This window comes from Simochromis diagramma, unplaced genomic scaffold (genome assembly GCF_900408965.1).
Source record: "Simochromis diagramma unplaced genomic scaffold, fSimDia1.1 OVJJ01000585.1, whole genome shotgun sequence".
Lineage (NCBI taxonomy): Eukaryota > Metazoa > Chordata > Actinopteri > Cichliformes > Cichlidae > Simochromis > Simochromis diagramma.
The window spans coordinates 2,386,107-2,408,508 of NW_024387398.1; the positions used below are offsets into that span (position 1 = coordinate 2,386,107).

Sequence of the window (22,402 nt, forward strand, 5' to 3'; positions counted from 1 at the left end):
TCCTGTCTGGACAATGATGACACTCAGACCAGCATCCTGGTTTTAGTCCCAGGATGACCTAATTCAGTTAGTGAACTGTTGCTGTCAGATAGATGTAGTGAATCACAACTTCCTAGTTAATACCCATTAACTACATTTATTTGGAAACACTGGTGTCAGTTGGATGATGAGAAGGGAACTGACCATTGGAACTGACTTAGCTTCACAAAAATGGGTTAACGTTGTAGCAGTCATAACAGTTGCTAACTATAAATAAAATAAATAATTATAAATGTGTGCTTGCACAGTGATTTCAGTTCATCCTCTCACCGGACTCAGCTGTCAAACGTTGATAATTCCACCATCAATTCAACCAAACATTTGGCAGATCTGTACACCGATGAAAGGTGGCGGTAATGCGGGCGGAAACCCGTACAGTACCCACTAGGTGGCGGTAAATTACTTACAATTGGTTTGCCACCCGCCATTAAGGGCCATAGAAGAAGAAGCAGGAGCAGCAACAGAAGAAGAAGAACCATAGCAACGATTAAATATCCATGGCGGTCACAACTGTAGTCAAGTGCGAGCCAGAGTTCTTCTATTTATTTCTCTTGCTTACTGTCGTTACAGTAAACACAACAGAGAGCGACTTTAATACGACGGCCTTTGATGCCTACAATCTTATTTATAATGTTACTGAGAGTTATCCGCGTACACAGCCTCCAGCGTCTGAGAGCACGACCACAGCTCCGAGCTACAGCACCGAGATGCCGAACCTACCGGCCGTGCCCCTGCCAGTCTCCGGGCACCTACCCACTCCTCTCACCAGTGGTAACCTGTCGCTGTGATTTAACCCCAGTTTCCACCCCAGTCCCCCCGTTTTTAGCACATGTTCACTGTTTTTCTTTGTCCACCAAAATAGCTTTTAGGTAATTCAGTTTGCCAGCTACTTTCAGAGATGTGGACACATTCAAATTAAACCCATTAGCCATTATACAACTGTGGCTAGGATATCTGTTCTCTCGGAGGTAGTAAGGAAAATGTTAAATGAAGATATTTTAAGGTGGCGTTTGATCTGACCTTGTGGTATTTTATGTTTTTCATTCGGATAGATAAAAACCTGGGATGCTCATTAATGCCAGGTATATACAGACTCTTCGTTTAAGGAGAGCGTGCACATGCGCTGACACACAGACCTGTGTATGAATAATACGACTGCTCTGACATTACTTTTTTGTGTTTCTTTATTTTTAATAAGATCCATTCTGAACTCCAAAGTAGTTAAATTGATTTTGAAATAATATTCTGACATGTTACCTCTTCCCAAAACGTTTTACCCTCCTTTACAGTGATCCTTTAACCTCTCTTACATTTAGTACATATTTTCTAAATAATTATTGAACTTGTCAGAATTTAAGTCCCACTAACCAGTTGTTCACAGTCAGAGTAAGAGCTCCAGTTGAAGCTCATTCCCGATCCTCTCCTGTGATATCAGTTTTATTTATTTTTATTTATGTGTTTAGCATGAATTAAAATTTGATCAGATAGGGTGTGGACAAAATGAACTACATTATGCTTAAAAGTTTTCCTAATATGTTGCCTCTTGTGTTTATTAATGGCTTGAACATTAAACCTAGTTGTACGCACAACTGCTGATTCACATTTGTACCATTTGTAATGTACTGAATGCATTAAGACTGTTCGTCATCTAGAAAACATGAACTATCTGACCTGTGTGTGTTTGTGTGTGTGTCAGCCGACAGGTTATGTCCCTGCGATGAGCAGATGGATGTATGTGACATCAACTGCTGTTGTGACAGAGTGTGTAGTGGGGATGTGCCTCTGTTCACCAGTTGCTCATATCCCACTGTGAGGTATGTAGAAGTCCAGCTGAAAATCTTCTCTTTTTCTACTAATGGGCTGCAGTGTCAGTTCACAAGAATAGATTTTTCTCCTCTTGGCTCTGTGCGGTATAATAAATAGTTTGCTTGGATACAGACAGATTTTGTTAGAATGTTTTTATGTGCCAGTGTGTGGTATTGCTGTATTTTATATTAAAAAACAGTGGTTGGTGCAAACAGGAGCAAATTAAGGGCCATAGAAGAAGAAGCAGCAGCAACAGAAGAAGAAGAAGAACCATAGCAATGATTAAATAACCATGGCGGTCACAACTGTAGTCAAGTGCGATCCAGAGTTCTTCTATTTATTTCTCTTGCTTACTGTCGTTACTGTAAACACAACAGAGAGCGACTTTAATACGACGGTAACTTAAAGAAACTTAAAGCATTTCTTTAAGTTTCAGCTTGTTAAACAAGTGGTTTAATAAAGGACTCTTATTGGCTTTGTGGTGGCTTTGATCGTGTGTGTTGCTGTCGTCCACGCTAGAAAAACATCACTCCACCTGAGTTCACTGAGAAAAATGTTGGCTGCTTTGGCCAAATTGTAAAAAACAGTTCACATGCACACATGCCTCCAAATATTAAATAGTCCAAACACATCCAATTTTAGCCCTGCTTCCTTTCCATAGCCTAATGCACTTCCTTTAATAGGACTAAAAAAACACTCAATTAAAACAACTGTTTGTTAGTGAGGGTTAACTTCAGCTACAGAAAAACTCATAAATGTGACTTGTAGAAGAACCATTAATCCCCCAAACTGACCATCAACCTAACAGTTTAAGACTTTTAAGAAATGTTATTACTGAGTGAAAACATTCAGCGGTTTGTATGCTTGTTGTCCTACTGATGGACAGCTGACTGTGGAAATGTTCATGCACACTGCACTGACCTGATCAAAGCAACAGTAAACAAATGGCAACACTTGGTCTTCTCTTGCTAAAAGATGAAATCCATAAAAATGTTTCCCAGTAGAGCAAACAATTCAGCAAAACATCTGCATTTGTCTGCATGTCCATAGCAATAAGCTCCTTCTTTGTCTTTCATCACTTTGCAGTGGCAGCAAGCAGATGTGCAGCCATGATGTAGCATTGTATTCTTTAAAGAGAGCAGCAGACGGTTATTCCGAGCTGCAATCATCTGTTCAGAAGGAGACCAACTACGACATCTTCTGCATCGAGTCACAAAACCGTAAGTCAGCAAATGGGATTTTATGGAGTGTTAGAGTAAACGCTTCAAGAAACCATTTGCACATAAGTTTGGTAAAGTTAAAAAAGGCAAATTTAACAGTGTGTTATTTACAATATTATGTATAATAGCTTCCTTAATGACTATCTGAGCTGGTTTCTTTTTATCTGCAGGAGTTGATGGACTGTCATATCCCTCTCCCGCTCTGCCAACTGACAGCAACTTTGTGTCGCTCTTTAAACAATTCACCAGCTATATTTTCGGTTTAGAGAAAGTTAACCAGGCGTCCTCTGTAAACCTCCAGACCGCGGGTGGATACCAGGTGAGCCTCTGTTTGAAAGGAGTCACTGCTTATAGCTCATGTAGTATCAGTAAGTGTACGTTTGTCCACATCGAATCAGTCAGTGACTTTTTTATTCTTAGATAGTCCATGAGTACTTTAACATATGAAGGTATGTTTAGTCCAGAACATGTGAGGAACTTGTTTTCAAAGAAACTCGGTAAGAACACTCAGTGCACTCCTTCATAGGTGAGTCTGAACTTGCCATTTTCCTGTCTGTTCATTCTCTGCTGACGCTTTGGCTTTTCAGTATGGGGATGTGATTGTGACGGCAGGGGCGGCTGAACAGAGAGAGATCTTGCAACTGCCAGCTCCCGGTGTCACTGCTGATTGTGTGGATAACAGTCCTGCAGGTAATGACTTTGTACTTGTAAATTATAGAAAGTAAAATGTATTCATTATTATGACATCATCACTTTTAACTATGAGTAGCGGTGTTTCCACTGACCGCTGTAGATTTACCTGGACACTTGAAAAGAGAGGGGGAATTAGTTTTTTCTGCAGCCTGTAAACTCACCACTTGATGTCACTCAATCCCATCCAGAGTCCTTTAATGTTGTAAACATGTGCAATTTGCAAACTACTCCCCATGTGGTAGTGAAACTGAAGCAGGTAATGCAAACTGGAAATGGAGGCTGTTTGCCTTCAAAATAAAAAGTTGCTCCTTTTAAATGTTGGGGAGACCAAAAGTAAAAATCTGGCTGGATATCTGTACTGATGTTGACTGACCAAGTGTAAAGAATGAAATGAGGCCATGTCATTGATGCAATATTATCAACCTAGAGAATTCAAAGACAACCCAAAAATCAAAGTGAAAAAGTAATGTGGCAAAAATTTCATTGCAGCATTTAAGAATACTACTCAGAAGCTGACAATGTCGGGGCGTGCTTGTAATGAAACAGTGGTTGGTGTCCTAGGGGATCTCCTTCCAGATCTTAACCTGGGCCTCACTGAGCTCCTGCACAGTCTGAGGTAAAACCTGGCCGCATGGGATGGACTGAAACATGAAGTAAAAAACAGGACTTACTGTATCAGCATAGGGTGTGACAGTGGGGCCAAAGATTTCATCCTGGATTAAATCTTTCTCTACAATCAGGACGCCCTTGCCTCGTCTGTAGAGGTCTGTGCATCAATCCATTGATGTGCCTATGCAGACCATCACTGACCCACCACCAAACCAGTCGTGCTGAACGATGTTACAGGCAGTATAATGTTCTCCAAAGCTTCTTTCATATCTATCACATGTGCCCAGCATAAACCTGTTCTACTGTGTGTAAAGCACTGGGCACCAGTGGTAGACCTGCCAATTCTGGTATTCTATGGCAACTCCCAGTCAGGATACATGGCAGTGAGTGCAGATCCACTAGAGGACGTTGGGTCCCCAGGCCGCCGGAGACACAAAAAACCTTCTGGTAATGGCTCATATTGACATACCGTCCCGGTGGAGCTGGACTACTTGGGCAACCTCTGCAAGGTCCAGCGTAGTGTTATCAGTAGTGAGAATGACTCTAGTCCAATGCAGGACTAGTGAAAGAACAGTCACAAAACATGAGGAGGGAAAAACTGCCAGAGGCCTCCACATAAAAAACCCACACCTGTTTGTCTCATTGTTGTCTTTAAGTGCACCTGTAATTTCGTTAACAGCAACTCTCTGCTCCTTAACTGAACAGATCAGTATCCCATCTGGTTTAATTGACTAGATGCCATAATCTGCTTAAAACGTGTTACTTTCATTTTTCGGAGCATTGTGATATTTAACCGCTCCCTTGTCAAAAGGCGTCACCACAGTGGGTAGCTCTGCATTGTTTTCATTTGGCAGAGATGCAACCTCAAATGGGATTTGTGTCTCTGGCAGAAAAATGAATGTGTTAACCACTACACTATGTAGCCATTCTCTTTCTCATCCCAGTCTCCTTTAAAAAAGTGTCGGTCTTTACTTGTGCCCAGAGTTTGCATATTTACTGTCACTTTCTTATTGAACAGCAGTTCCTTTGTTGACATCCTGTAAAGCTTTATGAAAAGGATGAGAGGCTTTTTCATCAGTATGAATGATGTTGTTTTAGCTTTCCTGAAGGATCAAAGCAGTCGGTGCTCCCGTCGCGTGGTCCTGGATCAGGACTGCGGCCATCTGCCAGCCCTCAGCATGGATAGCTACACTGACACCCAGCTGTTTAGTGTGAGTCTCACATTTACTGAGCTACACACTGGTTGGCTCTTAAAATCCACTCTTTAATACAGTGTATTGTTGAAGTGAAGTCCACTATATGCCCAGGAATTATAATGTCATTGAATTTGAATTGCAACTAATGAACAGCATGCACACCTGTTTTGTGTTCCTTAACTATATATAGTTTAAATATAGATCATTAATTAAAAGGTTTAAAGTGAAATGTTTTGTGCTTGACAGGATATGAGCACAGATGCAGCAGTAAGTATCCTGACCTTTCTCTATTTGTTTAACTCTGAAACAGTTAGTATTGTTGCACCCCGGCCTAGGCAACCGGCGTGCAACACAGAAAAAATAAAAATAAGGGAAAAAAAACAAAACAAAAAAAACTACTACGGGTCTCCACAAAAAAAATCCCAAAACGAAAGTATCAACAACTATTTACATCAAAGCAAAATAAGACATTTATTTACATCAAAACACCAAACTATTTACAACCGGGGGGGGGGAAGATCGCGACCATGACAAACTGAAACACAGGGCTTAAATACATAGAGGGAGCAATCAGGGAATGGACAACAGGAGGGAAACACAGCTGGGGCAAATCAGAACTGACGAGACAAGGAAGCGTAAACTGAACACACTGAGATAAGACAGACTTTCAAAGTAAAGCAGGAAACACAACCGTCACGCCTAAAACAAAACACTGACAACACCGAATCGTAACAGTATGTTTATCAGAGTTAAACATACTAACTGTACTAATTTATCAGTTAACTGATAAGTTGAAAAAAAAGTCCAAGTTAACAAGACGAGGTCACAGACTCTTAAATATGTTCATTAAAAACAGTGTAGATGTTATAAACAGTTAATCTGACAAAACAGAAGACCTGTATACATTAGCTTTGTGAATTTGTAATAATTTTCTCAGAGATATTTTTATTAAATTGAAGCAACGAAAAAAAAGAGATACACACAGAATTCCCACATGGAAAAGATATAAATCTTATAAAGTTTGTATCTGTCTTGTGTGAAACTTGTATGAAAAGCATACAAGAGTGAAAACAGATATAAGATCCCCTGAAAAATTATATAATGAAACTTGTATGTTTTGGATACTTACTAAAACAATATATGAAAGTAATAAGAAAGTGGCCACTTTCATGAGTAAATCATGTAAGTTTTTACTATTTCTTTTCCATATGGGTTATTACATGGCAAGCAAGTAGATTTCACAATGGTTGTTTGAGCTGACATAATACAACACAGATTAATGACGCATTCACGTATCTTTAATTGCTTGTGTCAGTGGCTCTGAGTTTTAAACATTTGTGTTTGTGTACATATGTATTTGCAAGATTAGTTGATTAAGCAAACAAAGTCGTTTTTAGCTGTAGAAAGATTCTCTGTGATGTGAAGATTTATATTCCTTTATACTTTTTGACACTACCATTGCACCTAATTTCCAGTTGTTTCCATTAAAGCTACAGTCATGGTATAAAATATACCCTATGCAACTTCTAAGACTACAGATTGACATTATAAAAAACTTTACCAAGTTTAAAATTAGGTAAATACAGTGGGGCAAAAAAGTATTTAGTCAGCCACCGATTGTGCAAGTTCCCCCACCTAAAATGATGACAGAGGTCAGTAATTTGCACCAGAGGTACACTTCAACTGTGAGAGACAGAATGTGAAAAAAAAATCCATGAATCCACATGGTAGGATTTGTAAAGAATTTATTCGTAAATTAGGGTGGAAAATAAGTATTTGGTCACCTCAAACAAGGAAAATCTCTGGCTCTCACAGACCTGTAACGTCTTCTGTAAGAAGCTTTTCTGTCCCCCACTCGTTACCTGTATGAATGGCACCTGTTTGAACTCATCATCTGTATAAAAGACACCTGTCCACAGCCTCAAACAGTCAGACTCCAAACGCCGCCATGGCCAAGACCAAAGAGCTTTCGAAGGACACCAGGAAAAGTATTGTAGACCTGCACCAGACTGGGAAGAGTGAATCTACAATAGGCAAGCAGCTTGGTGTGAAAAAATCAACTGTGGGAGCAATCATCAGAAAATGGAAGACATACAAGACCACTGATAATCTCCCTCGATCTGGGGCTCCACGCAAGATCTCATCCCGTGGGGTCAAAATGATCATGAGAACGGTGAGCAAAGATCCCAGAACCACACGGGGGGACCTGGTGAATGACCTGCAGAGAGCTGGGACCAAAGTAACAAAGGTCACCATCAGTAACACACTACAACGGCAGGGAATCAAATCCCGCAGTGCCAGACGTGTTCCGCTGCTGAAGCCAGTGCATGTCCAGGCCCGTCTGAAGTTTGCCAGAGAGCACATGGATGATACAGCAGAGGATTGGGAGAATGTCATGTGGTCAGATGAAACCAAAGTAGAACTTTTTGGTATAAACTCAACTCGTCGTGTTTGGAGGACGAAGAATACTGAGTTGCATCCCAAGAACACCATACCTACTGTGAAGCATGGGGGTGGAAACATCATGCTATGGGGCTGTTTTTCTGCCAAGGGGACAGGACGACTGATCCGTGTTAAGGACAGAATGAATGGGGCCATGTATCGTGAGATTTTGAGCCAGAACCTCCTTCCATCAGTGAGAACTTTGAAGATGAAACGAGGCTGGGTCTTCCAACATGACAATGATCCAAAACACACCGCCCGGGCAATAAAGGAGTGGCTCCGTAAGAAGCATTTGAAGGTCCTGGAGTGGCCTAGCCAGTCTCCAGACCTCAACCCCATAGAAAATCTGTGGCGGGAGTTGAAAGTCCGTGTTGCTCGGCGACAGCCCCAAAACATCACTGCTCTCGAGAAGATCTGCATGGAGGAATGGGCCAAAATACCAGCTACTGTGTGTGCAAACCTGGTAAAGACCTATAGTAAACGTTTGACCTCTGTTATTGCCAACAAAGGTTATGTTACAAAGTATTGAGTTGTATTTTTGTTATTGACCAAATACTTATTTTCCACCCTGATTTATGAATAAATTCTTTACAAATCCTACCATGTGGATTCATGGATTTTTTTTTTCACATTCTGTCTCTCACAGTTGAAGTGTACCTCTGGTGCAAATTACTGACCTCTGTCATCATTTTAGGTGGAGGAACTTGCACAATCGGTGGCTGACTAAATGCTTTTTTGCCCCACTGTACAATATAAGATGAATTTAGCAAAAACCGAAAAATAATACATTTCATTTCATGATCTGAAACATGTGACAAATAATAAATATAACAATTTTTTTCATAGCACTGTAGCTCTTGAATTTCTGTGAGCATTGCAGGTTCTGACCTTGCGGTGAATTTGCTGGGGTATCCAGTTCTGGGAAAATTGGAAAGTATCTTGAATGTTTCCTCCTGTGACAAATATTTCAATTTTCGATTGTTTTGCAATGGCCTTCATAACACGTCCCAGAATGATTTTTTTTCTCCTTATCATCGTGTTAACAATCAGCTTAATCCTCTGGACGAGCAAAATGTCTTAATTTTTGTTAAATACATAATCAATACGGTATAATATGTAAAGTTTATTTATTTTAACCATGACTGTACAACCCTAAATTTGGTTTTGATGCCCACTAAAATCCTTTAATGCACCAACTCAGTAATATTAATATAAAACCTGGCTCAGATAAACTCATGGTGGTTTGTAATGCATAAAATAACCAGGTGATAAAATCTATGTTCAGAATCTTCCCATGCCAAACACCTTTAGGTGGACCAGGACATTTAGTAAGACACAGACAGCTGACAGCTTCTCCTGATTGTGTCTCCTTTGATGTTGCTACATGTTGTAAGTTGCACAACACGCACAAACAAACTTGAGGTTAAGTGCTGCAATGCAGTAACAGGAACAGTGGCACAACTTTCTGCTCAGTTCCTAAAGAGCAACTAGCAATCACTTATTTTCACATTAACATTCAGAACCCATTGTGTTTTAGATGACTATTTACTGAGTAGTATTTGCAGCATGGTGTGCTGTTTAAAACTGTCATCATGTTAGACAGCCGCTGGTGCATTGTGTATTGTAGTGCAGTAGTTTTAATGTGTCAGAAGTTCAGAAACACAGTTAAATGAAGACTGATATGAGTCCCTGCTGTTGCTGGAGGTTGTTCCTGTGGTGGTGTCTTCAGTCATCCTACAGTCTGCAGATCACACTCAGACTGAGCTGAAGGTCACAGGTGGAGGAAACATCAGTCCTGTTCTCATCAACCCCACCCTCTGTGGTAATGTGGTGCTGAAGGTGGGTCACACACACTGGAGTTTATTTCTCACTTCCAGCATGAAGAAACGGTTGACACACATATTTGACATCCATTAGCATACAATGTTGACTGAGTTACATAACATAGTATAATAAATATAGCATAAATATATTATACAGTGATACATCCTGTAATGTTGTTAATTCGTGACATTTAGTTAGTTTTTTTAATTAGACCTGTAGTTCCACTGAGTCATCCAGCTGTGGAAAATATCACACCTACTGTATCTGTGTTGACGTCTTTGCTGTGCTCTCCACAAACACAGGAGATTTTTTTTTCTGAAAAGTAAAGTCTACAGATGTGACCACATTACACTCTGGTTTAAAATTGTGTGCAATAGTCAGAAATATCCTCTTCCTGTTTTCTCTTTTCTGGATGATGATGATCACGAGTCCGTGTAGCCAGCCTCTGTCAGTGCGCCCCAGGGCGGCTGTGGCTACAATGTAGCTGCCATCACCAGTGTGTGAAAGTGTGTGTGAAAGTGTGTGTGAACGGGTGGATGACTGGTTGTGTAAAGCGCTTTGGGGTCCTTAGGGACTAGAAAAGCGCTATACAAATACAGGCCATTTACTCCACACAAACACACAGGCATGCAGTCATTTCAGAGAGATGCAAAAGTCTGGACATAGGCACGCACACCCAGACATGCCTGTGTTGTCAGTTATATTTGGAGGTGGGACGTGAAAGTACATTGAGGCAATTCAAACACAATCAACTTTCCGAAAGGGAAACATCTTATGCTTTTCCAGTGACGCGCACCTAATTGTATTTCCATGTCTGGTGCCATTCCCTTACATCTAAATGAAGCAATCTAAGCAATACTAAGTCTTTATTTGTTAACCACCCCAACACTTCCTATTTAAAAGTTATATGCAAAAATAAGTTAATTGAAAGTATGTAATTAGAAAATTATGTCTCCTCAGGTTCTCTATGTGATAAAGTACAACCCACAGGGTAAGATAGAAAATGCAACGGTGTCTGTGGTGCTTGGATTTGTAACTGAAGCTGTGCTGCATTTGGAACAGGAGTTTCAGGTCACGTACATCCAGGTAGTATATTCAAACAAACCTATCTATGTGTAATGGTTTATTTTTTTGGAACAATCAGTCACAAATGTTTTAGCCCCTCACAAAAGCTGGCTAAAATATCCTTATTTAAGTAGCGTGTGGGTGAGGCTGCTTTGCCAGAATTGTGGACACGAGGTGATGATGTTAAGGATAAAAGTGGGATGTTTGAGTTTACCTGTACATATCCTAATTATCTGAAACTTTGAGCATTTTAATGTGAACATCCACCACGGTATGTGACAGTAAATAAGGGAAGCAGAACAGGTTCAACACAGCTTGTAGTTGTATTACTTTGGAACCAAAAAGGTTTGACTTCAAAACTATGATTGCCAGCTTGTCTTCTGTCTCTGTGTTGTGTACTTCCACAGCAATTCACTGGTAGAGATCAAATCAGGTGCTGTTAGAATGAGGGGATTTGTTGGTTTCACAGATTTGTTCGTTTTAATCGCTCTACATTTCTTCCTTCTGAGAAAGACTGCAAGAAGTGTTTAGTAATTTAGGAAAACATGTTACTCCTTGACCATTCACTAAATCTGAGTAACGCTCTGTGTTTTGTGCCTCCTAAACAGGCAGATGGGGGGGACGTGAATGTCCACTACAGCGGAAATCCAGGTTATGTGGTCGGCCTGCCGCTTGTGTCTGGAACAAGAACAGCTGAATATCCTTTATCTGGATAAAGGACAGATTTTCCTCATTGTTGTACTACTGACTGCAAGCCCATTTCTGTTAGTGTAAAACAAATAAATAAGATAACAATTTTTTTGTTGAAAGATTTCAGATTTCAGACTGGCTTGTGGTTCAGAGTTTCTAAAAATGAAAAGGGAGGAAGAGCTTTTAGCTCCGTTTAGGTTCAGGAGACAGACACTTTCTCTACTTTTAAGATAAAGAGAGATACAAAATATAGGCACGTGCTAGTTGAAAACTTTCCCAGGACACTTCTCCATTATCCTTTTTCATTTCCCAGGCGTTTATGTGCCACTACTGCATGTCATAACTTTTGTTTTCTCTCTCCTGTGTCTTTCTTTTTAAAAATTTGTTCAGCGTCCATGGTCTCTCCATGCTCTTTACTATCAACCCCTAACTAGCCGTGGCAGAGTATGATTTTGTTGGAACTTTCTGTTAAAAGAGGGTTCTTCCTTCCCGCTATCACCGAGGCTGCCCGTAGGGCATCATCTGATCGTGTACTGTTGTTGGCTCCTTAGCTGTGTGAAACACACAGAGACAATTGTTGTTGTAAACTGAAGCTCTATAAATTAAACTGAATTTCAGTGGTTGATGAAAGACGTGTAATGTTTTGATGTTCTCTAAGAACCAGGATTTGTCCATAACATTCCTGTCCACTGGGATTGTCAGAAGCATTGACCTCAGAGACACTCTGTCTCTGCTCCTCAGCACTGAGGACCAGGACTGTCTGCAGGGTCCACATCAGCGCTCACCTGTCCTCTTTGGTCACGACTCTGTGTCTGGCTGCCTGTTAAGGCACATCATCCTCACATTTTATTCATCACACTTAATGTAACAAACGCTGTTTTTTCTTTAAAATTTCTGATGGCAACTTTTTTCGATCCTGCAGGTTGGAAGATGGTGTAAATTGCACTATTGTCTCGCAAGAGCTTCTAGGAATTTTGAGAGGATTTAACTATCCTTATTATGTGGCTTCCTTTGGAAACTCCCGCCTGGACAATCTCCTGGACTGGGTGCAGATCAAGACCAACTTCAATCCCACAGTGAGTGAGGTCAAACAAGGGGCACAGTATCTTACGATGATCACTGTCATTGCACTGAGTGATGAGTCAGATGATCTAAATTGAGGTCTGAGGTCTTAAACAGAAGTGAATTCACTGTCAAGCATCATGTTTCTGACTTGCAGGAAGCTCCAAGTTGCAGCATCCCATTGTCACTGCACTTAGAAATTAAATGGACCAATTACGGATCCTTCGTGAATCCTCAAGCACAGATTGTGAGCATCAAAGAAGTAATTCAGAGCAACACCAGCAGTTTGGTAAGACATCATTTCTGTCGGAGCATTTATAGCAGAAAAAAAACTGCAAGCAGAGAGAATCATTTGTACTGTGTGTATTCTCACACAGACCCTGTTGTCCAGAGGCAGCAGTGTCCTTCCAATCAGAAGCTCAGTGGCCTTCATCCCAGTATCTGCTGCTGCTCTTCCTGGTTACAGGGCCACACCTACCATCAATGCCAAACTGCCCTTTGACTTCTTCTTCCCTTTTGTTTGATCCAACTGCAGCTTTCACTTATTTAAGCTTCCCCATAAACACTGGTACAGTGTGTGGTCATCACTAGTACTGTTATTGGACCATCAGTCTGCAACTGTGTATTGTGTGAATAATGTACATCTGAGTTTTCCCTTTTTTATAATAAAATTTAATACATGGTTTCACATTCGTTTCTCAGTTCTTGAAATCAATGGTTTAAATTTGTTCTAACAGGTCATACAGAACTCCAAAATCACATTAAGATGTAGTTTTATGTACAAGTTATCGTTCTGCCTTTCACTTATTTACAGGTGCTTTAGGCTTTATGGCATGAAAATCACTAACATGTATATACTGGAAATTCATGATGCAAGTGCAGTCCCTTAATTTGTCTCCATCACCACAAGGACAGGAATGATGACATTAAATCTCAGTGCAGTTAGTACTAAACCATTAAATGTTCTGCAGCATGTGGGTACAAGTAGCTCTGCAGCAGTGAGCTTGTTGAGTTAGACGTCTATGCCGTGCTTCTTGAGGAGGGCTTTCAGGTTGTCGTTCTCTTGTGCCTGCAAACACAGACAAGAATCACCTTGTTACTCACTGTAGGCCTTCGTGCCACATACTTAAGCCTTCTGAGTAACAATATGAAGGAGTGAAGCCTAAATTGCTAAATAACAGACACCTTTCTGTATTACTGCTGTGAAATTTACAAAACAGACAAAAAGTAAAATAAGTTATAATAAATATATCTGATATTCCCTGTGGCACAGAATAACAGTCACCACTTCCTCAACAAGAAAGGAAATACCAGACAACAGTACTGGTTTAGTTTATAGATGCATTTGAATATATACTGTGTATATAATTTATATGTTTTTTACTTAATTTTAATTTTATTGAGTGTCTGTATCGTCTTAGCTGTTTTACTGCTACAATGCCAATGAGGATTCTGATACTGACCTAATGTGCATGGAGATCTTATCAATAACTGTATTCATCACTCAGTCAGCAGCATTACAGTTCTGCCTTCTACTGCCTGAAATCCAAAGCAGGACTGAGTGTGTTGTGAACGATCTGCCATCATTACTGCAGTTTTTGTGGAATTCCAGGCCCAAAGAGTTCCCCCACTGGGACTGTCCATTTGGGAACTTGGTGTTTTCATTTGTTTTAAGCGGCAAGCTAACTAAGGATAATGTTATCCTACTGTAACTGTGAGCTCGTTAACATTAAAAAACAGAATGAAAGAGTGACTAAAACTAAACAAAGCTTTAAAAAAAGAAAAGGTCAACGTTTGCTTTCGTTATGAGTTTGGCTCATATCGGTTCACTTTAGCTCCCTAATAATGTTACTAAAAGAGTCACCTCTCTGTCCTCACACCAGAAGGAGTGAATCTAAAGTATGAAGCTTTTCTGACTTTGCCACACTTCTGGAAAACTCTCGAAGTTGAATCCTGAAGCAGTGAATGAGGTGACATCTCTACTAAGAACCTGAGTGACCTCGTCCTCAAGGTCAAGGTCAGATTTTGTGAACACAAGAACGAGGCTAAGTGGCACGAGGGCATCTACTAAAACTCTCAGACAAGCTTGTAGCCCAGTGACATTAACCAATCAAGGTCAGAGGTCAGTTTTTCTGAAAATCTGAGGATTTTTGAATTTATACCATAGGTGCATCTACTAGGAGGCTGAGGAATGACACCAGTATTTTTATGGACAGGAAGTGTGTCACTGGGACCTCATTATGTAGAGAATGAGGTCCCAGTGACACACTTCCTGTCCATAAAAATACTGGTGTCATTCCTCAGCCTCCTAGTAGATGCACCTATGGCAGGGGTGCCCAATCCCAGTCCTCGAGAGCTACTATCCTGCAGCTTTTAGATGCATCCCTACTCCAACACAGCTGAATCAAATGGTTTGATTACCTCTTCAGCATGCCATCATGCTTGGCAAAGTCCTGATAACAAGCCATTCATTTGATTCGGGTGTGTGGGAACAAGGATGCATCTAAAAGCTGCAGGACGGTAGCTCTCGAGGACCGGGATTGGGCACCCCTGCCATAGGTGCATCCACTAGGAGGCTGAGGAATGACACCAGTATTTTTATGGACAGGAAGTGTGTCACTGGGACCTCATTATCTAGAGAATGAGGTCCCAGAAAAGAAACTGACTTTTCGGTAACCAGGCAGTAATCTGTAATCTCTGTGCAGGGGTGAAAGATTCCTGACACACTAAGCATCTCACAAGACATAAGTAGTCCAAGCCTGCCAGCAGTAATCTTCATGAATATTTGACATCACCAGTTTATCACTGCGCTCCTGTAGCTCAGTGACTCTTTGAACCAGGTGGTCATAGCTTTCCTTCAGCTTGTGAACCTTCTGGTCTGCACGGGTCTTCACTGACACTAGGATTCCTACAACAAAATAAAAAATGGTCAGCATTTTTAACTTTGCCCTGCTAATCATGACATCTGGAACTTAACATCAGTCATTTTGATCTCATATAAAACCAAAAAACAAAACCTGCAAATACAACAATGTGAAAAAAATCTTTTAGTGGGCCACCAATGAGCTTTCTGAATAGTGACATCTAATGTATTTTACATTCCCAATCTGCTTTGCAGCAAGATAAAAATGTATTCTGTTAGCAATTTGAACATGAATGTACATAGCGGACAATCAAAATGTGAATGTAAATGAAGACGATCATAAAAGAGAGGAGACAAGAGGAACTCAGAGACGTGATGTCGTTGCATCATTGATGAGCTGATTAAATAATCAGAGCCATGACCGTTGGTTTATCATTTCATCCATTTCCTGTGAACACTGCAGAGTGGCACTGACCGTTGATAATCCTGGCTACCCTCCAGAGTCGGAGCAGGATCAGAAGACCTATCCCATCAAAGGCGTCCTCATGGAAGATGAAGACAATGTCCAAGATGAAAGACACTATCACCACAAAACCATCAAACACCTCAAATTTGTGCAGGAAGAATTCCAAGCGGTATGCAAACATCTTCCCAGCCAGCTCCAACATGAAGAAGGTGAGAACAGCCAAGCTCAGGTAGTGAAAAACCTGAAAAACACATAACGGTGTAGTAAAATCTCAGTAATACCCATGGGATGTTTCTTAGACTGAAGAAAAGTTGCTTGCCTCTGGAGCAATGTGGCCATGCTCGAGCTTGATGACAGCCAGATCTATAAGCAACTCAGCCAAGACAAAGATGGCATCCAGGATTACCAAACACACAACCAACACCTGCAAGCAGAGACAGTTATGATGTCAGCTTCTATTAGTTTTCAAAGTAAAAGAAAAAAACTGTGGTGGAAGGTACTTGAGCTCAAAACCAGTTGTAGTTGAACTAAATCTAATATCTGACATTGTGCAGAAAATAAGGTCCTCTTGCTTTAAACTTTCTTGTCTTTTGCTGCACTTTGAGGAAAAATATGGAACAATAGCTGGGTTATAAACTGCTACAGTTAAAATGACGCTAATTCTGCATAGCCCATTGAATACCTGTGTTTCACTGTTCTATGGCATAATCCTGTCAATATTCAAAAAATGATGAGGAATCCTCTGAAACACTTGTTACCCGTAACTGTGGGATCAAACCACCAAGCTTCTGATTAGAAGATGACCTGCTCTACCTCCTGAGCTAAAGCCACCCCACTGGTCAGAACAAAAGTTCGATAAAGGCACGTAAACGAGAATGAACAGTTTGTAGGACTGGGGGAACCTTTATAGATGAGAACCATAAGGAGCGTGTATGGAGGCGTGGTCAGACGCCTGACTTCTGTTACTCTAAATCTCCAAAACAACAGCAGCCGCTTTAAAAGCTGTCCAGACATGACTGAGATGATGATCTCGAACAGAAGCTCAACCAAATTTACACTGCATACATTTTTTTATTTTTATGGACTTTTCCTGGAATCGTTTGCCCACCCTTATATTTTTCTGTCATTGTAATAGCTTAGTAGCTTTGGCAGACTGGAAGGCTCAGACAACAGTTTCTTTGGTACATTTTCTGAAAAGACTACAGCGACATACCTGGAAACGTTCTGAGCTGTAGAGCCTCTTGAATGAATCCCTAAATGTTAACGTAACTGGAAGCTGTGCCGTAGCCGGACTCAACTCCTCACTGGAAACATGCAGTTCTTCCTCGTCGCTATGGACCACATGCTGGTCCCCCACAGCAGTGAAGTGCTTCAGGTACCGAGACATGATGGCAGGTTGAGGGATGAAGAGAGAGGACCACGTCCCACTTCAGCGCACCTTGGAGAGAAGAACACAAGTGTGCATTTCACTTTAAAGCCATGAAGTGTGGAGCCATAAACCGACATTTTGCAAGCTGTAGTTCATAAAGTTGAGCAATGTTGCAGGTTCCACTTAAGACCAAAAATGGCATATGTTCAAAATGCTGTATACCTTCTCTACAGATTTCTCCATGTTAGTCAATCCCAGTTTACTTCTCCTTTTTTAATATTTGCAACATGCTACTGACAAACCAACTTTTTGGTATAGCATACAAAGGAAGCTGAGGAGCCTGCTTATCTATCCCCACACCCCACTCAATAGATCTGGAAGGAAAAGTCATAAGACTGGTTTGGTTATCATGAAAATCCATCCTATCAAAATGTCATGATATCAAGACAGAAGGGCTGTTGAGCCCAGAGCTCTACAGGCTAATTATGAACCAGCTATGGGTGCTCTGTTCTTCAACGATAATCAAGTGACAGAAGCACCAAACCCCAGACATTCTTCATTAACTGCAGAGCTAATAATAGTACATCTTAAATTTACTACAAACAGTTCCGCAAAGTTAATTTTAATTTCACTACTACTAACACACTTCATTTTTCATATGCGTTAATCTGTGATGTGATGGAAGATGCGCAGCAGAACACGGAATTTTCTAGCCCTACTCCAACGCAAATGGTAATTTTACAGGCGTTTTAACTATACTGGTGTAGCACTTAAAAGTACAAGAAGTCAGAAAGTGAGCGTAAAATTTCCGACTACGAGATTCTGCAGCACTGAGCGCAGCTTTGTCGCTTTAGGTCTGCTAGATTTTTCTGTTTATGCGTCTCAGACGTTGGCAGGAGGCTGAAACTCGTGATAGGCACGTCCATCCCTTTTACTTTTGCCAAGTAAGCATTTTACTACTGAGAACAGCGCTGGCCGGACTCTGCACAGCGGAAGCTGTTATTTGGTTTACACGAATAAACGGCGACAGCAGCTTACCTTTACCTTCCACCTTCTCCTTTGGCACTTTCAACGCTCCTCTCAGAGAAAGTTACTCGGCGTCAAAAAAAACCAAAAACCCAAAGAACCTCAAAACTCCGCCTCCGTCTTCAGACCTTCCTCCGCCCGATTCTGTCCACCTACCCGCCCCCGCCCGTTTTTATTTGTTTTGTTTTATTTTGTTACCTAATATAAAACGTTTATTTCGTTATAGTCCATTTCATAAAGCTATACAAATCTTTTTTGAGCAAAACTGAAATATTGCTGACAAAAAGCTCTAGAACAGCTGCCCCTTTCCCCGCTTGCATTGTTGCTCTAATTTTCTTTCTACTCCAGAATAGCAACACTAAGCGTTATGTTCGAATATCTGTGCTGACTGATTGATTTCTCAAATTCTATTGGTTTATTTATATTCATTACCTACGCGTTTCATTAAAACATTTATTTAAATCATCCTCGATAGTGATGATATAGATCAGTGGTTTCCAAACCGCTCACACACGCGCGCGCACACGCCCATATTTTGCTCAATTGCTGTTTATTTCACACCTCAAACATTTACTAAACAATTAAGCAAATACAAGTAATCTGCAGGTAGTAAGAAAATAAACTCTTTTACGCTACGTCCGCACCTACACGGGTATTTTTGAAAACGCAGCTGTTTCGTCCACGTGTTTCGAATCACACACAAAACTGAGATTTTTTAAAACTCACTTTTTGCGTTTACGTGTGGACGAGGAATACAGAGTTCGTCATGCAACGTTAAAGGTATGTGCCTTTTTTCACGTCAGCTGTGCGCCACGTTATTGCTTACATGAGAGGAATTGCAGAATGGCAGATTAACAGTATTTTGTCTCTATCTTCAGGTTTTACACGCTTACATAAACACCCAGTTACTGTCCTTCTATCTACAAAGGCAGAGGCGTCACGGTGTGATGATTATTTTTCCTGTGTAATAATATTCAACATTGCTGTCAATACATTTAAAAAAAAATGCCTCTCTGTGCAAAATGGGTTTAAAAACATAAACAGCTGTGGGATCCTGTTTGTCCGTGATTTAGACAGGGGGAACAAACTGTGGCAGGATCAGCCTGATGTTATTTGTATCCCGCTGTAACTTTGCTGTATAAAGAGCAAACGTCTCCAACATGTCAGGAGTAGTTAGTCATTACAACAAGTGTTTGTGAACTAAAGATCAAGAATGTGGGATCCTGTTTGTCCGTGATCTAAACAGCCCAGCGCTGCTCCTGACGAAGGAAAGACCAACCCTGCAGGGAGACCTACCTCGGCACCTGTGCAGGTGAAGCCAAAGGGAAGATATGCTTCACCATATTTTCTAGTCTTTGGCTCAGAATGAAGTTGGTTTGGAAATCTAGTCAGCGATGCTTCATCTCTTTCTTTGCGTTTCTGTGGGCGCCCGTGCTAGCAGCGTCCAAGCGTTGTTTTTTTTGTTTTTTCTCTTTTCATGCCCCGCCCCCCCTGCAATGGCTCTGCGCCCCCCCCCTAGGGGGCGGGCCCCACACTTTGGGAAGGTCTGATATAGGTAATGATACAGTACCCTGTAACAGGTACCTTACAGTCCACACCGCAACTATTAAAGAATTTTGAATTATTATTCTTTAAGGTGTTTTGGTTCTATTATCATTTTTATACTGAAAATACCCTGAACTGGTAAAAGTCTTCTGCCTTTGGTTAGATTGGTTAGGTATCAGTGGGCAGAGCCCTGTCATACAAAGCGGGATTTTATCTTATCCAGGTAACTTTGGGGTTGAGCATGGGCTCGCTTCTTACAAGTGTACATTGGTAAGCTTCAAACATCCAGTTTTGAGAACAACAGACATGAACTCATCTCTGAAAAATCATTTTTCACTTCCTACCTCTGCCAGGTGTGTTCTGCTGTGTAGCTCTCTTTGAATTTCTTGATGATAGTGCTGCCTTTAGTTCTGCACACTTGGAAATGTTGTGATAACTTTGCAAATCCTTCTGTTCTGTGAGCATCAAAAACTTTTTTTCCTCAAGTCTAAACTGAGTTTGGACTTGGGTTTTTTTTGTTTTTTGTTTTGGGCATGACACTTTCTCCGTGACGGCTCAAAGCCGTGCTGAAGTTTTTATGCTGTGTGTAAATTGGAAGATAACCCTCAGTTTCAACTTGATTTTCAAGCTTTGACCATAACAATGTTAAAGCTGGTCATTGCACTGCAGTGGTTTGTGCTATGCCTCAATAAAAAGGTACATTTTTCAGGGGGCCAATAATACTGAGTCTGATCATTTTTTTTGTCCTGAAATTATTCTGTTATTGTGCGCAAATAGAAATATGTCATGCTTTCTAAAGAAAACTAGTATGTTTAGAAATTATATATATATATATATACACTGATCATATATGTATGGATATCTACAATGATGACCTGGCTTTTGTTCTTACAGTTTTCTCTGAAATATCTGATTTTATTGCAAACTCAAAAATCATTTTTGGAGATTTTAACACTGTATTAAACATTTAGTAAATCACTCAAGTAGATCAGCAACTCTAAGGCATGTAGAATACGTCAAAAGAAAGGAAAAGAAAATATGAAGGATTTTAGTCTTGGCGACGGGAACTCAAAAATGTAAAACACATGGATTGTATTTTTTTTCTCTGCCATACATCAATCATTTGTTTTCCTACAAGCAATTCTATTGTTGAAAAAAAAAAGAGAAACTTACAGAAAATATTCTATCATTATGTTTCCATTAACAGAACCCATTTTAAATCATCATACACATGGCAGTTTAATAACCCCCAGATATGACAGATTTATAAAGACTTGTCTAACTTTATTCAAACAAATGATCTTTACTTCTAGAAAGAAAGAAAAATCATTAACAACCATAAAGAAAAAAAACAGGAAAAAAATTGGAACACAATATTGAGTGAAAAATTTAACTAACAGACAGACACAAATCCAAATGAACAAACACTGAAAGAACTGCAAAATATTTAATATAATAAATTTAAATACAGTATTGAATCAAGCAAATTCTTTGCAAATCAGTCACATTTCTGGACAACACTGTTAATTCAATTTACATTTATTTATATGGTGTGAACTCACAACAGTCACTTTAAGGCATTGGATTGTAAGGTAACCCTACAATAACAACAACAACCTCTTTGAGCAAACGGGAAGTAAAAACTTGCTTTTAACAAGAAGAAAGCTCCAACAGAACCAGGCTCACGGACGGGCAGCCAGGAAGACAAGACAAACAACACACTAGAAGAGAGCCAAAGATTAATAATAACTAGTGATTAAATGATTAGAGTTGAGTATAAAAAACAGTGAGTGAAAAATAATTAGTTCTCTATTCATAAAAGCTGGACCTTGTAGTTATGGACACAAAACCAAATGTTCAATAGTCATATTCAATAGACAGCTCAGCTCCTCTCTTCACTTTATAAGTGTATAAAAAAAAAAAAAAAACTGCATATCTGGTGCCACATGCACTTAGGGACATGTTTGAACACGCCGTTCAATTTGATACAAACTGATTTGCACAGAAGTCCAATAACCAAACAGCATGTGGGTTCAGATCAGGAAGGCTGTTGCTCCAGTCACACCGCTAAATCAAACTTTTAATAACAGGCAACAGTGACAACCGTTACCATGTGGAACAAGCTCAAATACATGCATTAAATAATCAGTGTAGATTATCACTAACAAACCTGCTAGCAGCAGCCGCCAATCTTAATTTTAACCCAAAGTAGTGTAGTTACATTGGTTTCGAAATGTGGGTGTAGATATGAAGGTTTTAAATTCAAACTACATTAAAACTGCTTAAAAAAAAAAAAAAAAAAAAGTTATGATCACTACTATAACATTATACAGATAATTATCTTTGATTTAATCAGAGTTCTGCCTTTGCCAGCATGTAGTCCAGTTGGTTTTATGTGAACACAGTTGTGCCAGAGTTTGTTTTTCCTCCCGCCTACAACTGCAGTATTCAGGAACCTTCAAATATAAATTCATCACAAACATCAAA

General features: G+C 40.2%; 2 protein-coding genes across 3 annotated transcripts; one reads left to right on the forward strand and one right to left on the reverse strand.

Moving 5' to 3' along the window:
- The first annotated feature begins 489 nt into the window (after window positions 1–489).
- Window positions 490–13,334, forward strand: LOC120720485 (tectonic-1-like). The gene is made up of 14 exons (XM_040010207.1): window positions 490–810; window positions 1,736–1,853; window positions 2,932–3,065; window positions 3,236–3,384; window positions 3,653–3,755; window positions 5,466–5,578; window positions 5,810–5,830; window positions 9,710–9,844; window positions 10,790–10,915; window positions 11,503–11,591; window positions 12,275–12,412; window positions 12,507–12,660; window positions 12,804–12,935; window positions 13,024–13,334. Exons 1-14 carry the CDS (start codon window positions 537–539, stop codon window positions 13,168–13,170), a joined length of 1,833 nt encoding a protein of 610 aa, XP_039866141.1. The 5' UTR covers window positions 490–536; the 3' UTR covers window positions 13,171–13,334.
- hvcn1 (hydrogen voltage-gated channel 1) lies at window positions 13,296–19,690 on the reverse strand. Of its 2 annotated transcripts, none has more exons than XM_040010266.1 (6): window positions 19,667–19,690; window positions 17,189–17,413; window positions 16,295–16,399; window positions 15,985–16,216; window positions 15,442–15,554; window positions 13,296–13,715 (listed from the first exon to the last, which is right to left on the reverse strand). In XM_040010266.1, the coding sequence occupies exons 2-6, from the start codon at window positions 17,360–17,362 to the stop codon at window positions 13,659–13,661; spliced, it is 681 nt and encodes a 226-aa protein (XP_039866200.1). In that variant the 5' UTR covers window positions 17,363–17,413; window positions 19,667–19,690; the 3' UTR covers window positions 13,296–13,658. The 2 variants fall into 2 exon arrangements, with proteins under 2 accessions (XP_039866200.1, XP_039866199.1); XM_040010265.1 differs by lacking the exon at window positions 19,667–19,690 and adding an exon at window positions 18,383–18,513.
- Between the last annotated feature and the right edge of the window lie 2,712 nt (window positions 19,691–22,402).

Coding starts and splice junctions, on each gene's coding strand:
- hvcn1 (XM_040010266.1), bottom strand. CDS start 17,362: ATGTCTCGGTACCTGAAGCACTTCACTGCTGTGGGGGACCAGCATGTG. Junction 15,555..15,984: donor GGTAGCCAGGATTATCAACG/GTCAGTGCCACT, acceptor ATTTTGTTGTAG/GAATCCTAGTGTCAGTGAAG. Junction 13,716..15,441: donor AGGAGCGCAGTGATAAACTG/GTGATGTCAAAT, acceptor CTGTGTTTGCAG/GCACAAGAGAACGACAACCT.
- LOC120720485 (XM_040010207.1), top strand. CDS start 537: ATGGCGGTCACAACTGTAGTCAAGTGCGAGCCAGAGTTCTTCTATTTA. Junction 5,831..9,709: donor ATATGAGCACAGATGCAGCA/GTAAGTATCCTG, acceptor CTGTTGCTGGAG/GTTGTTCCTGTGGTGGTGTC. Junction 9,845..10,789: donor GTGGTAATGTGGTGCTGAAG/GTGGGTCACACA, acceptor ATGTCTCCTCAG/GTTCTCTATGTGATAAAGTA.